The sequence below is a fragment of the Tiliqua scincoides genome, chromosome 2, assembly GCF_035046505.1.
Source record: "Tiliqua scincoides isolate rTilSci1 chromosome 2, rTilSci1.hap2, whole genome shotgun sequence".
NCBI lineage: Eukaryota > Metazoa > Chordata > Lepidosauria > Squamata > Scincidae > Tiliqua > Tiliqua scincoides.
This window is the reverse complement of record NC_089822.1, coordinates 22,822,742-22,836,357: the sequence shown is the minus strand read 5'-3', so window position 1 is coordinate 22,836,357 and position 13,616 is coordinate 22,822,742. Positions and strand designations below refer to the sequence as shown.

Genomic DNA, 13,616 nt, shown 5'->3' with positions numbered 1-13,616 from the left:
AGAGAGCAACTGCAGGCATTCTTGGATGATTATCTGAAACATTTCTAACTGGTCTCAGGCCTGATTTTAACACACAATTATCTTGATTTCTGGATGACCAATGTTGGGGAAAAAGACGTGCAAAGCCTTGGCCAGTTGTATAAAATTGTATGCAACCGCCCAGTTGTATAAAATTAATTATAACTCAATTAATAAAAGTATAAAATTAAAGTAACTCAATTGAGATGAAACATTTTTGTGCACTTATATAAACAAAACTAAAAAATTACCCATTCTCTCTAACATTGCTGCTTTTATGTATAAAAAACTTTTGTGTGTCTGGTGTTTGAAGATTTGTTTTTGAACTCAACAAAGCTGATTTTTTTCATTTTTTTGAGCCCAAATCAATTCCTGATTGAATACAGGAGTGCCCCCATATCTGCAGGGATCAGTTCCATGGACCCTCCATGGATATGGAAACTACTGATATGGGGGCGCCCGTATTAATGGTGGCCCCCTGCAATTAAGTTTATAGCGTGACATGTGCAGGCTACCAGCAGCCTGAATGCTTGACGGAGCTAGATCTAATGCTAAACAGGAATTGGAAGTTACCCACTTTCTGTTTAGCATTAGATCTAGTTTCAGTAAGCATTCAAGCCGTCCACACCCAGCTTATGCTGTACTATAAGCTTAAATGCTTCTAGCAACTTGTTAAAACAAGAAGCACTTCGCCCCAGTAAGCTTTAAAACAATGCTAATGGGTGCGAGGGGGGCAGGATCCGTGGAGAACTGAGGATATGGGTGGTCATCTATACTGCACTTGGTAGCACGACTTGATACCACATAATCAATACTGGTGTAACTTATTAAACTTATTAAAAATTAATTTAAACTTTAATTAAGTTTAAACTTTAGTTTAATTAATTAAAATTAAATATTTTATTATTATTTTTCACTGGCCACCATTTTGTTTGTATAATTTAACTCTGCCAGGAATGAAAGTTCCCCACAATCCAAGTTTGTAAGCTACATGATCTGATACTACTTCCATGTTTATTTAACTAATGGCCACACAAACTTGCATTTGCTAACAGATTAACTGGTTGAACGTGCCTGTCAGGTGTTGCTGGAAAGAAAGCAACTTCCTCCCTGCCCAGTGCAGCAGCTTACATGCATTCTTGTGAAGGGAATGTAAACTCATGCCCTCTTGCCTGTTGATAAAGGTATTTGTTGAAATGTTGTCTTTCCATAGAGACAAAAGATAATGAGAAGGCTCTGGTTGAGAATATGCATCCAGAAGACTTGCAGAGCCAACCTAATTGCCTAGAGATCTAGTCAATTAATGCTCCTCTACTCTGAGCAAGGCCAAGCCCCCTAGGTCTTGCACACCCTACTTGAACAGACTGACACCTGTAGTGATAACTATCCTGTCTAGAACAAAGAGATCCACTCCCTTGGACAGTCTGTGAGGATTCAGGTCAGATTCAAAGTAATCACCACAGAGAGATGGTGATTGCACCATCACCATTGACTGCACTGTGATACTGAAAGGTTAGTAGACATTTTTTGCAGCAGTCAAGTATGAAAATAAATCCAGCTCACCAGATCCTGGCATGAAACCATCATGCCTAGAAGCTGTGGTCAAGACATGAGATCCAACTTGGTTACTTACTTGACGGAACAGGCTAGTTGAGAAATCTTGATCAGCCTGTCTTTTGTAAAGAGCATTCTATGCTGAACCAAGTCAAACACTACTCCCAAACCATTACTCCCACATCTGTGTTGGTGAGAGGGTGCTCTCCTTCAAAATTATAACAAAACTATCATTCTGTAGGCATGAATTTGTGGTGGATACATCCTTCAAGGTCTGTGTTCTGGATGGGTACTTGGATCAGGATATTTATCCAGGTAATAACATCAGCAAATGCTTTGTGAGCTCTGTTTTAAAAGTGAACATAGTGGCCCCACAATGACGCAAGCGTTATGTTGCCATTGAATGTGACGGAGCTGCTGGTGGAAATGGACAGCAGCTCCACACACCAGAATCACCCAGTTGTTCCACTGGCTCAGGCAACAGCAGAGGGGAAGGTTCCTGGGCAGTTCAGGGTGGTGTGGAGCCACTGGAGGAGGTAGTTCTTGGTGGCAAACATGCATGCAGGATCCTACCCTGATTTTTCAGTATGCCCCATCCCTTCCTCTCTTCATCTCCTCTCCAACAAAATAGTTGGTATAGATCAGAGAAAACCTATAGGTGATCAGAGGGCCCACCAGGAGATAAGTTAAAAAAATACAACCCTTTTACTTATCTCTAACCTGCCAACTGATCACCGCCCCGCCCCCACACACACACCATAGAAGTCAGCGTGCACTCTGTTGGCATGGGTGTATGCTATGGAGTGGCGAGCAGTAGTATAGTTAGAGCAGTGCAAAATAGTAAGTAGTGCAGGCTCCCAAATGCGAGTGAAAGCCATGCATAGCTGTTGCTGCCTGAATGGCTCCAAGGGCAAGAGGGAGGAGCTGCTTACACTAGCGTTCAGGAGCCTCCACTACTTACCATTTTGTAGTGTTCTAGCTATGCTACAGGTGGTGGGGCATCAATTGGGCTGTTACATAATTTAATTTTCTGAGGCATGTCTGAAGAGATAAAGCCGTGCAGTAGCAGACCTAGCACTGGGCAAAAGTCCCAAGTGCTGAACCTGCACAACCCCAGGACTGTGTGGAAAATCTTACAGAGGCTCCCAACACAACTGAAAGCAATACTTCCAGTTTTCTGGAAGTGCTGTTTTAAGACCACGGGAAAGCTTCAGAATGCTTGCCCAGTTGGTCCTAGAGTCGCGCGAGGCTCTGTTTCATTGGCAAGCATGGTGGGCAGCGTGGTGCAAGGGGGGCAACATTGCGAACCTTTGCCCTGGGGCACCTCGAGGGCAGGTCCATTACTGAAGCCGTGAAACAGCACAAAATATTCACCACTTGGATACTAAACCAGAAGAAACTATAATGACAAAGTGTTTTTACCTTCCACAAGAGATGCACGATTCGGTTTCCAGTAGGCTGATGAGATTCAATTACTCTCCACAAGTCTACTTTCATAGGAGCTATTAAAATTAATAAAATAGAATTAAAAACATACAAAGCCTGGGCATCCTGCTCCTATTGCCCCACAAAGATAGCCACTGCTATACTGCTGCTTCTTGTACTGCTACAGACTAGTTGGCATCCTGTCCTCATTTAGCTGTGATCAGCAGCTCAGAAATGCAAGGGCAATACACAGAATACCAATAAACAATTTAGCAGCTGGTTTACTCCTCCTTTACCCATGGACAACTACCCCAGAACTGTGCATAGTAAGCATCTATCACTGCAGTGGAAGAATATAATTGCTTGGTTGACAACACTTAACCCATTCCCTTTCTGTTCAGACCATGCCTTGGATCAAAAGAACAGGGAACAGTAGCCCCAAGATCTTCTGATGCTTGAGGCAGTATGCCAAATGATTATGTGCCAGCCTCTGCTCCTCCCACTCTCCAATGGTCAAATTCAGCACTCTCCTCTCCTCCAAATCTCCTCTTCCTCTCTGTCCCCCTATTCCTTTTCCAATCCAGGGAGTGGAAGGAGAAGAAAGAGCAGTAAAGGCAAATAGGCAGACAGAGATGAGCACTCCCTCCCCCAACCTGCTGCCTGAGACAACTGCTTCAGTTGGCCTCATGTGCCAGCCCTGCTTGTAGCCACCAACTGGTCTGGTCAATGCAAGCATCTCTTGCAGGTGACTTCCACCTCCCTATAGCTACTTTTAAAAATTGGAAGAGACTGGAGACAGGAGCAGTAGTTCAGTATTCCAAGACAGGTTTTGCTTTCCTAAAAGTCCCAGGGGTTGCTAGTGTTTACAGGGAATTGAGTTGAGCGAAATTCTCGTAAGTCTGAAAAATGTTGCTGCCACCTCTGGGAAGGGATTACAGATGGACCCATAGTATTATCTCTGAGAGAAGGTGAAACAATAGCCCAAACTAATTTGCTATCATTATGAGTTACCACCACTAAAAGTCTCTTCCACTGAACCATGGCAAATTCCTGTCTTTTCCTTTTCAAGAGTAATTGGAAATGTTTTTTTAGATCAAAGTAGCTAGCTGGGATGGATACTACCCCAGAATCTCTATATTGGTGGTAAATCTCATGAATACGCATTTTCATCTCTACACACTCCTCATCAAACCAGGGGTCATTAATGTGATTATTTGTATTCCTGGTGAAACAAGACACACAGTGTCACATTAAGGAAATGATTTTTAGCTTGAAAATGGTGTGCAGGGGAACAGCAAACTTTGGCCTCTCCACACATCTAAGTCCCTATTAGGGTCAACTCCCTTATTCAAGTTTGGTTGTTTTTGACTAGTAAAAGGTGCTTCTAGTCTTACAGAACTCTTTTTTTTCCTAGAAAATTCATGCATAAAATTCTTACATATAATTATATTGTAATAAGCAGCAAGCATGCTGCATTTTAACATCAGAAAAGCCACTGAAGCCCTTAGACACTGAATCCCCTAATATAAAATATATATTAGGCAGGCAGAGGAAACAAGCACAACCATCATGCTTTCACGCATTGTCATGTTTTTCTGCTTCAGTGTTTTCTAGCTTTATTGTCTCTCTCTCTGGCTACCACTTAATTTTTTTTTAAGATTTATTTTACTTCATCAAATTACCACGTTGCCTTCCCCAGCTCCGGTCACTTTTTGTGCAAGGGTAAGAACATAGCTTTCTTTTCTTCATCTACTGTTCTTTCCACTGACACACACTCCATCATGCATTTCTGTTCCATTCCACTTGCCTTTTTCCCCCTGCTAAAGTCCAACTAATCAACAAGAGTAAGATCCCTTGAACTAACTGGGAATTTTCAGTAGTCATACATAGGATTGAACTGTAAATCGGTTTATTGCCTTGTACTTCAGAAATGGTATATGCCATCCTATGCAGAATTAGGCTGCTGGCCGTGGCTCTTCGCAACAGTGGAAGACACTGTCGGTATCACAAAATGTCTGCCGACAGCAGGAAGGCTATTCTGCAACCATTTTTGGAGTACTGCCTTAAGAGGCAGCAGAGCTTCCTGTTCGTCGCTGGACCTGTCTGCAGCTATCAGAGCAGGAAAGGCTGCAGAGGAGGCAGGGAAGGAGAAGAACAAGGGGCACCGAGGCTGTTGGAGGAGGTGAATCCAGCGGCAATGACATCCGCCAGATCCTATCCTCCCTTTTTGCAGTCTCTCTGTCCCTTCTCCTCGGACTTGGTTCAGCTACAGAGCTAATGCAGGTCTGAGGAGACCCACTGCAGAGTAAGAAGCTTACAGAGGAGTAAGGGGATTTAAATCCCCAAAGCTTCCTGATCTTCCCTGCCGGATACTGTACGCTCCTTTTCAGCATGACTGCACCAGCAGGGAGGATATAGGATTGGGCTGTAAATATCACTATACCTGTGACCTGTTTTTAAAAAATTGCAAAAACAAAATTTAAACGAGACAGAATATAACTGAAAATAAAAAAGTACATATGCTTTAAATGTAATTTAAATTACAGCCAATGTGTAAAAGCTTCTCTGCAGTTTTTGCTTACCCTGTTCTTCTGTTATTCCTGTTTTGTTTGCACTCCATTCACTCCAGAATCTTGACTCTTTATGGGCACACCGAAGCTCAACAGTATAGTTTGTTAAATCCCACAGATTGGTGAGATTAATGGATTTCATTCTTACATTGTCACCCATATCATCATTTACTTCTCTCTAAAAATGAACAGAACACTTTTCTTCAAAAGAACACAGAAAAAAGATTATTCACCAGTTAAAAATGTCTAAATATATTCCTTTCTCATCACTTACAAAGATACAATCCTTCATCATCTCTTACATCTCTCACATTCCTTTTTCAGCTCACAACCTAGATACAAAAGGGATTGAAAGGGAACACGGTCTTTCTGTAATAAGCAACACAGGTGGGACCTCGGTATCCACTGATTGTTAACACTGATACCAAGGTCCACCTTTAAATGCCTTGTAAGAAGAAAAAAAAGCACCAAAATGCAATTTCCTACCTGTTAAATAATTATAATTTTGTTCCATTAGATTCTATTAATCACCTCATCTGGTGGCTGAATGTGGTATAGTGTCTTTACCAAATGCATTCTGGGGCAACAATAGAGGAGCAAGAAACCTGAAAGTGGGTCTTTAAAGCAATTTTTCCACTGATTTGATATCCACTGACTTTTTTTTTTATCCACTGGGGTTCTGGAACAGAATCAAGTGGATAACGAGGCACAACCTGTAATATATGAAAATATTTCTTTGCTACTGTGTGTGACACAGTTCCCCAATCTGCTTATCCACAATCAAGCTACTGGAGGAAAGTTATTTGGGATGAAGGATTCTCTGCCAGGAGGAGACTGACAGACATTGGGACTGAGTGTTCATACCAGTCTTAGAGCCTAAGACTGGTATGGACACTCAGTCCCAATGTCTGTGTCAGTCCCTGACACTCCTTCCCAGGATTAAGGGAGGTAGATACTGTATGCCCAGTGGACTTCTGCACTCATTCTGTTCTCACACTGCAAAGAAAGTAAATGCTAATTATTTAGCATTACAACTTGGAAGGGGAGAGAAGCTTTACATTCTTTGTCAGTGTACCTAAGACTTTGTATGCCCAGCAGACTTCTGAACTGGCCCTAAGAGTGGCCCAAACGAGAGATTTAGAAAAAAGCCATTTTTGGAAAGGATGTTTCAAAATTAAAATTTACCTTCCAAACTTGAACCATGGATTTAAGTCTATATATTCAGTAACATTATCTTCTAACAGTTTCAGATTAGCTGGTTTGTTATTTTATTTCCTATAGAAACATTTCCAATTGGATAGCTCTGCTGAATTAGGTGAAAATTTGGAGATTCTATAATATTAGTACAATTTGTACACTATCAATCAAGTCTAGTCACAGTCAAGATGGGGCCCATACCAGGGGTGCTGGAAACACCTGCTTGTAGTGTTTGCTTGGATGTATTTCAGTTTCTGACTCTGAGGATCTGAAGGCCTTAGGAGTGGACCTCAACAAGTGGGAAACCCTAGCCTCTGAGCGGCCCGCTTGGAGGCAGGCTGGGCAGCATGGCCTTTCCCAGTATGAAGAGACACTTGGCCAACAGTCTGAGGCTAAGAGGCAAAGAAGGAAGGCCCATAGCCAGGGAGACAGACCAGGGACAGACTGCACTTGCTCCCAGTGAGGAAGGGATTGTCACTCCCGAATTGGCTTTTTCAGCCACACTAGACGCTGTTCCAGAACCACCATTCAGAGCGCGATACCATAGTCTTTCGAGACTGAAGGTTGCCAACAACAAAAGAGGAGAAAACGGAATACATGCACAGAGTGAGAGTGAGGCAATGTATTTCATAACCCCCCCCCCCAAAATGGTGAGAAAATGCACTGTCAGGAGACTTGGGCTGCAATCCTTTACGCACCTGAGAGCCTCATGAAACATAGTAGAACTTACTTCTAAGTAGAAAGGAATACAGGGTGGATTCATAAACATATTTCTACTTTATCCCAATATGCCAGCTGCTATTATAAGCGTTCTGCACAGAATTTGTCAGCATAAGTTATCACAATAATTGCTCCAGGGTTTATTCATTGCCATTATTTACTATATACAAAGACAAAAAAATTAAGAATCAGTTTACCAAGTGATGTTTTGTTGGGGCTTCGTATCGAATCTGGCAATTTAAAGGCCCAAACGAATCAGGACATCTTTCCCAGGTAACTGTCAGCATTTGCTTAATCCCTGGAATTGTTTCTATTTTAGTTATCCGAGGAGGATCAAACTTTACTGAAATTGAGAAACAAAGGTCTCATACTTTCAAATGACAATACACAATATATATTAGTTTCTACGGACAATGTTTCAACCTTCTCATAATTTTAGTGTCATCTGTGAACACAAATGTTCTGTTTGTCAGTGGAAATATTTTAGTTTTCCACCCACAATTTTTCCACAGAATTGTACACAGATATATTTCACTACTACTACTACTACTACTACTACTACTACTACTAGTAGTAGTAGTAGTAGTAGTAGTAGTGCGTTTTAACCTTTTCTCCCTATACAAAAGCTTACCTTTAGTCACTATTAAACAGGCACTGTATTTCAAAGGAGAGTATGTAATGACACCATTATTTTTGCCCTTCTAACAACAGATTCCATTGCAACTAGTTTGCCAGAGCTCATGGGGAGTAGAAGGGGGTGGTGGGGAAAAGGAAAAAGCATTTCAAGTTCATAAAGGAAAAAGGGGAGGGTAGCAGCATTAAAAGTTGCCACACTGCTACTGATATTGCCTTTAAAAGCATCCTTAAAAGGAACTAATGATATTTTTGTGTATATAACAAATGCAAACAGGCACTTTATTTTTTACATGCCTAGGATCATGTCACTGGAAGCCTTCTCTTTCTTTGTCTTTCTCCCTCCATGCATCTAGTCCTCAACCAGAACTAGAATTTTTGATTTGCTTGATGGAAAGGTCCTGAGTTTGCACCAGTACTGGAGCATGCAGAAATATTTTAGTTAATATCAAAACTGTAAGTGACAAGACCCTCTATCTGTGAAGTTGACAAGGATGATTACCTTGCATAAAAGATAATGTTTTGTTCTGCTACAGCAGAGGCAGGCAGGCACTATGGAAATACAAAGTTATATACTGTACCATATTATGCAATTACTTCCAAATCTGGCTGTCAAGGTAGGTATCTGATGTAGGTAAGAAGGGGAATGTCATGTCTAGGACTAATTGGAGGGAATGATGGCAATATTTAAACTGGAAAAAGCATAGCTTGTGAGTGGTGGCAAAGCACAAACAGGGAAAGATCCCTAGTAATAACCAAAGAGTTTTAAAATGCACACCAGTTTCAGCCAAACAATTTCTGCTCAAGAGAAATGTTAGCTAGAGCTCTGTATGGCTGAAGTCCTGTATAGGATCTTGCTGAACAAATGCAAAATCCGATCTATGTTTCTTGTATCATGAGTTTAAATAATTTTCTCTATAACTTACTAACTTCCCGTGGACCATGGCGAATGCACTCCGACTTTACTTCTCCCAAAGAGTTGTTTGCCTTCACCTGCACACAGTAGTTGTCAAAATGCTCTGTAATTTGAGGTTCATAGAGTGAGCACGAACCATTCTTGCTTGAGCAGGTGTAATGTTTTAACGCATGTGTTAAATCTTGATCTCTGTTATCGAAAAATATCAAAACAGAAGTGATTACCACATTTACATTCAGGATATAATCCAGTAATTATATCCTTCCAGGTTCAACACAATGTAGAAAGAGGACAGAGTAAGGTTATCCTATGCTCCTCTTTAGTAACTGTAATGGGCACAACTGAGCCAAACTTAACTACTTTCAAATCCTGCTGATTCCAATAGGAAAAAATTTAAGTATGTGCTTCACAGAAGTGAATAGAACTTAAAAGGGGCATAACTTCAACCAGATCATACTCTGGTTCATAAAATTTAGACTAAAGATTTAGGGTTGCCTAAACACTATTGTCAGATAATATACCAATTTTTCTCATGGCTACCATGTGGAATGTGATTGTACACAATGACTGTACTCCCCCCCTTGCAAAAAAACACTAGTTTTTTTACACTAACTAACTAAAAAAACACTAGTTTTCTAGGGCAGGAGGTCTGGTCTAGAGGGTAGAGCCTCCGACTGCCTGAAGATAACATCCACAAGGTCGCCAGTTTGAGGCCACCGGCACCGTGCGACCTTGAAGCAGCTGACAAGCTGAAGCCGAGCGATTCCATCTGCTCTGAGCGTGGGAGAAGGAGGCCAGAATGTGAAACCAGATCAGAGTGAAACACCTGGACTGTTGTGGTTCTTGAAAGATAGAACCTTCTTTCAATTGTAAAAATCCCTACGGGGATTTAATCAGCCTGCCTATGTAAACCGCCTTGAATAAAGTCTTGAATAAAGACCAAGAAAGGCGGTATATAAATACCTGTTTATTATTATTATTATTATTTCTTCATTTTGATTCTGTAGTCACTGTGTTCAGTCCTGCTGTATAACAAATATCTTTCCAGAGTTTTATTGTACTGAATTTATGATTATTTTTATTATCAGTGCAGTAGACTGTACAATATCATGGATATTTTCAAAGAAGTAGTTAATACAAAAAGAAGTAGTTAATACATTTTAAAATGTTGTAGTACCACTACTGCCCATTTATGTACTGTATTCAAACATTAGCATATTGGAAGCAAAATGAATACTAACTTAAAGCAGTGGTTCTCAAACTGGTAGGTCGCAACCTGCCACACTGAGAACCCCTGCCCTTTTCCCTTTAAAGGGGTGGGCACAGGGAGAAAGCAGCAACGCGATCTCCAGGATCGCACCACTGCGGGGGAAGGGGAACTGTTTTTTTACTTACTTGCTGCTAGGGTCTGGGGAGCCCCACGGAGCCCTCTACTAGGCTCCCTCACAGCTTGCAGAATGCTAAAAAAAAATCACAACCCATTTCCAGTTTAGCAATCACAACCAGGAAGTGGGTTATGATAATTGGTGAGGTAAAAAAAGTAAGTAACTAAGGTAAGGAAGAAAAAAAAACCATCCCCCTTTCCCTGCAGCAGCCAGATCCTGGGATTGCGTAACTACTGTCCACCCCACCCCCGCAAAGACTTGTCCACGTTCTCAAATACCTGGAGAGTTTGAGAACTAGTGACTTAAAATATCTTGACACTCCTCTCTACATTTCAAATGACACTTGAAAATTTCCATTCAAGCTGCCCATTGTAGTTAGTGACCACACCAGATGTCCCATAGTGAGATTCACCTCTCAACTGTTTAGATGGTTCCAAATCTTGCAAGGAATTGATACACAGAAGCACATTTCTCTGAGCGATCTCTATTGCTGGATTTGGAAAAATTTTTTACATTGCCTTCAACTGGTCTAAAACCTTGAGAAAGGAATTATTGATATTAAATGCAATACTTACTGCAGCACAATCTTCCTGTAACCTGTACTTAAATAAACAACATTTCTTGCAGTCCACTCACAGATGGAACGGCCACATGAATAAAAACAGATAACATTTTCTGGCATATCTGGTAGGAATCCAAATCAGAGACAAGAATTTTTAGTTTCATAAAGGAATGTTTCTAAGAATTTTTCTAGAATGCACATTGGAAGATTAAGTGGGGTATAAATAAATAAATAAATAAATAAATAAATTCTGCTTCATCAACACACTATCCCTGACAAGTGTGTACAGAGGGGTAATGTACTGAAGTTCCACATGTAACCAGTTGATCATTTCTACCCTTCCTCACTAAAAATTTTAAATCAAAGTTTTGGACAAAATTGCACACTTACCATAGCCAGAAGATACCAAACATGCACTAACAGTGACCAAGTGTCCTTAGTAAGGAAGCTAGAATAGTACTTCAAATAATTCCTTTGCAATGGCACTACCTCAACTGTGGACTACCCTCCTGGCATTTGCTACTGGCAACAACACCACTCAACATGCATCTAGTGGGATTGTTTGAGAGTGTTCAGAGATTGATTGAGAGTGTTCAGTGGGCTTCTCATATACTACCTTGCAAATGAAAAGCAGCATAGAAATCATTTAAATGAATGAATCTTGCTGCAATCCTTACAACAAGCCTGTAGGACCCGCTGACGTAATTCACCCCATATTACAGATGGAGAGCGGAGGCTGACAGAGTGGCTTGCCTGAGGCCCCCTTCTGATATAAGGGTAGAGGAGAGATTAAAATAATGGATTTCTTGATTTGTAGCAATAGCGTAGCTAGAGGGGGTGCAAAAGGCGCAATCCTAACATCTATGTCAGTGCTTTCCAGCACTGACAAAAGGGCAATGCAGCTCTGAGGAAAGGGAGCAAACATTCCCTTACTTTGAGGAGGGCCTCTGTGAGTGACACCCAACTGCAGGATACAGCACATGTCGCATTGGCACCGCTATGCCAGTGCTGGAAAGTACTGACATAAGAGGTTAGGATTGCACCCTAAATTTTGCAAGCATCAGAACACACTGTGCAAGTGGCCCCTCGCCCTCCCCTTTGGAGCCATTCCTGATGGTGAATGTCTCAGTTCTGCTCTTGCCGCCGTGAATGGCTCTGAAGGGGAAAGGGACGGGGAGGGGCCCCTAGCACAGTACATTCAGGCACCTGCAAAACTTAGTGCTTTGCACCCCCTCTACCTATGCTACTGATTTGTAGTTCAATGTCTTAACTACTACAAAACAACAATTCTCTCATTGAAAGTACAGCTAAGACTGGTAAACCATTTATGTTATAAACCAGAATGAGTCAGAGCCCAATCCTGGGCTTGGTGCGCTGGCTCATCGCAGGTGTGCACTGTTGCAAACATGCCATAAGGCATGTTTGCGGGCCATACTGCCAGGCAAGCACGGACCGCTGAGCAGCAGAGAGGTAAGCAGGAGTGGAGGGGGAGGCGGAGAGGAGGTGTTCCGGGGAGGCAGAGGGCAGGGAAAGGGTGGGGAAGAGGTGTGCCCGGGAGGCGGGCAGTGTGCTGCGGGGAGGGAGCGGGGAGGGAGGAAGGTGGGACCAGTGGAGCGACACTCCACTGGATCCAAAGCCTCCGTGTCGGGCTCATCGCCTGACACGGAGGCACATGATTCACCTCTGAACTTTTTGTTGGTGGTGAATCAAGTAGCCCCATTGTGGGGCTACTCTCTTTACAATGGGCTCATGCACAGTGATGGACCAATCAACCAACCCAGGTAAGTTGGTGGGGGAAGTGGGACAGAGTGGGGGGGGGCGGAATGTGACAGGGTAGGTTCAGTGGCAGCCGAATTCAAGCCCCTTCCCAGACCCGATCCAACAGCCCAGGTCTGTAGGGGCTCTCTGGATTGCCCTCCTCTGCAGGATGCAACACAAACCGTTTTTGGTGTGGCTGCATTGGTGGGGTGGGGGTGGGGGGAAGTGCAGGATAATCATATGAGAATAAAATTGACAAATCAGCAGGCACATTTTAACCATCAATTTAACATTTAGTTAATTAATTCCATCGATCAAATAAAACAAACAGCTCTAAATGAATGTATTCACACTACAATATATGTTGGCAAATGCCATGCATATTTTACCTGGTCTGACAGCTTGTGTAGAATTAAAACCCAGCCTAATTTCTTTTTCAAATGTTGCAACAAGATATTGTGGTTGAAATATATCACACACACTAGTATTTATCACATGGACGGGGACGTTCTCATTTTGGTTTTTTACTTCCATTTTAATACGGCTAAAATAAAAAACCAGATATTGCCACATTAAAATTATTTCATTAAAAGTATCTTCACTGTATCACGGAATAACATATCTCACAACGTAAGAAATTGCCTTATATCATCAGATTTGTCTAGATCAGTTGTCTTTGCTGAATAGCAGTAGATTTCAAGGATTTCAAATGGTTGTTTCCCAAGAAGAAGAAGACACTAGGCGTAACCTAGGCCCCTTTGCATGCAAAGCAGGCAAACCACCACTAAGACATGGTCCTTCCCTTTTTTATTTTCCTTCCTGGAACCTTTCATAAAAGTTTTTCTTCTCTTAAGCTTTGCTCTTTTTCCCGAAATCTC

At 41.9% G+C, this 13,616-nt stretch overlaps 1 protein-coding gene across 2 annotated transcripts in view; it reads right to left on the bottom strand.

Moving 5' to 3' along the window:
* The window catches only part of IL31RA (interleukin 31 receptor A), a 47,989-nt gene that overhangs the window by 18,758 nt on the left and 15,615 nt on the right, over nt 1-13,616 (bottom strand). For both annotated transcript variants that reach the window (XM_066618107.1, XM_066618108.1), the window contains 6 exons: nt 13,128-13,282; nt 10,994-11,102; nt 9,044-9,222; nt 7,682-7,827; nt 5,580-5,745; nt 2,995-3,074 (listed from right to left, as the gene is read on the bottom strand). In XM_066618107.1, the coding sequence (XP_066474204.1) occupies nt 2,995-3,074; nt 5,580-5,745; nt 7,682-7,827; nt 9,044-9,222; nt 10,994-11,102; nt 13,128-13,282 (835 nt within the window). The remainder of the gene's footprint in view (nt 1-2,994; nt 3,075-5,579; nt 5,746-7,681; nt 7,828-9,043; nt 9,223-10,993; nt 11,103-13,127; nt 13,283-13,616) is intronic.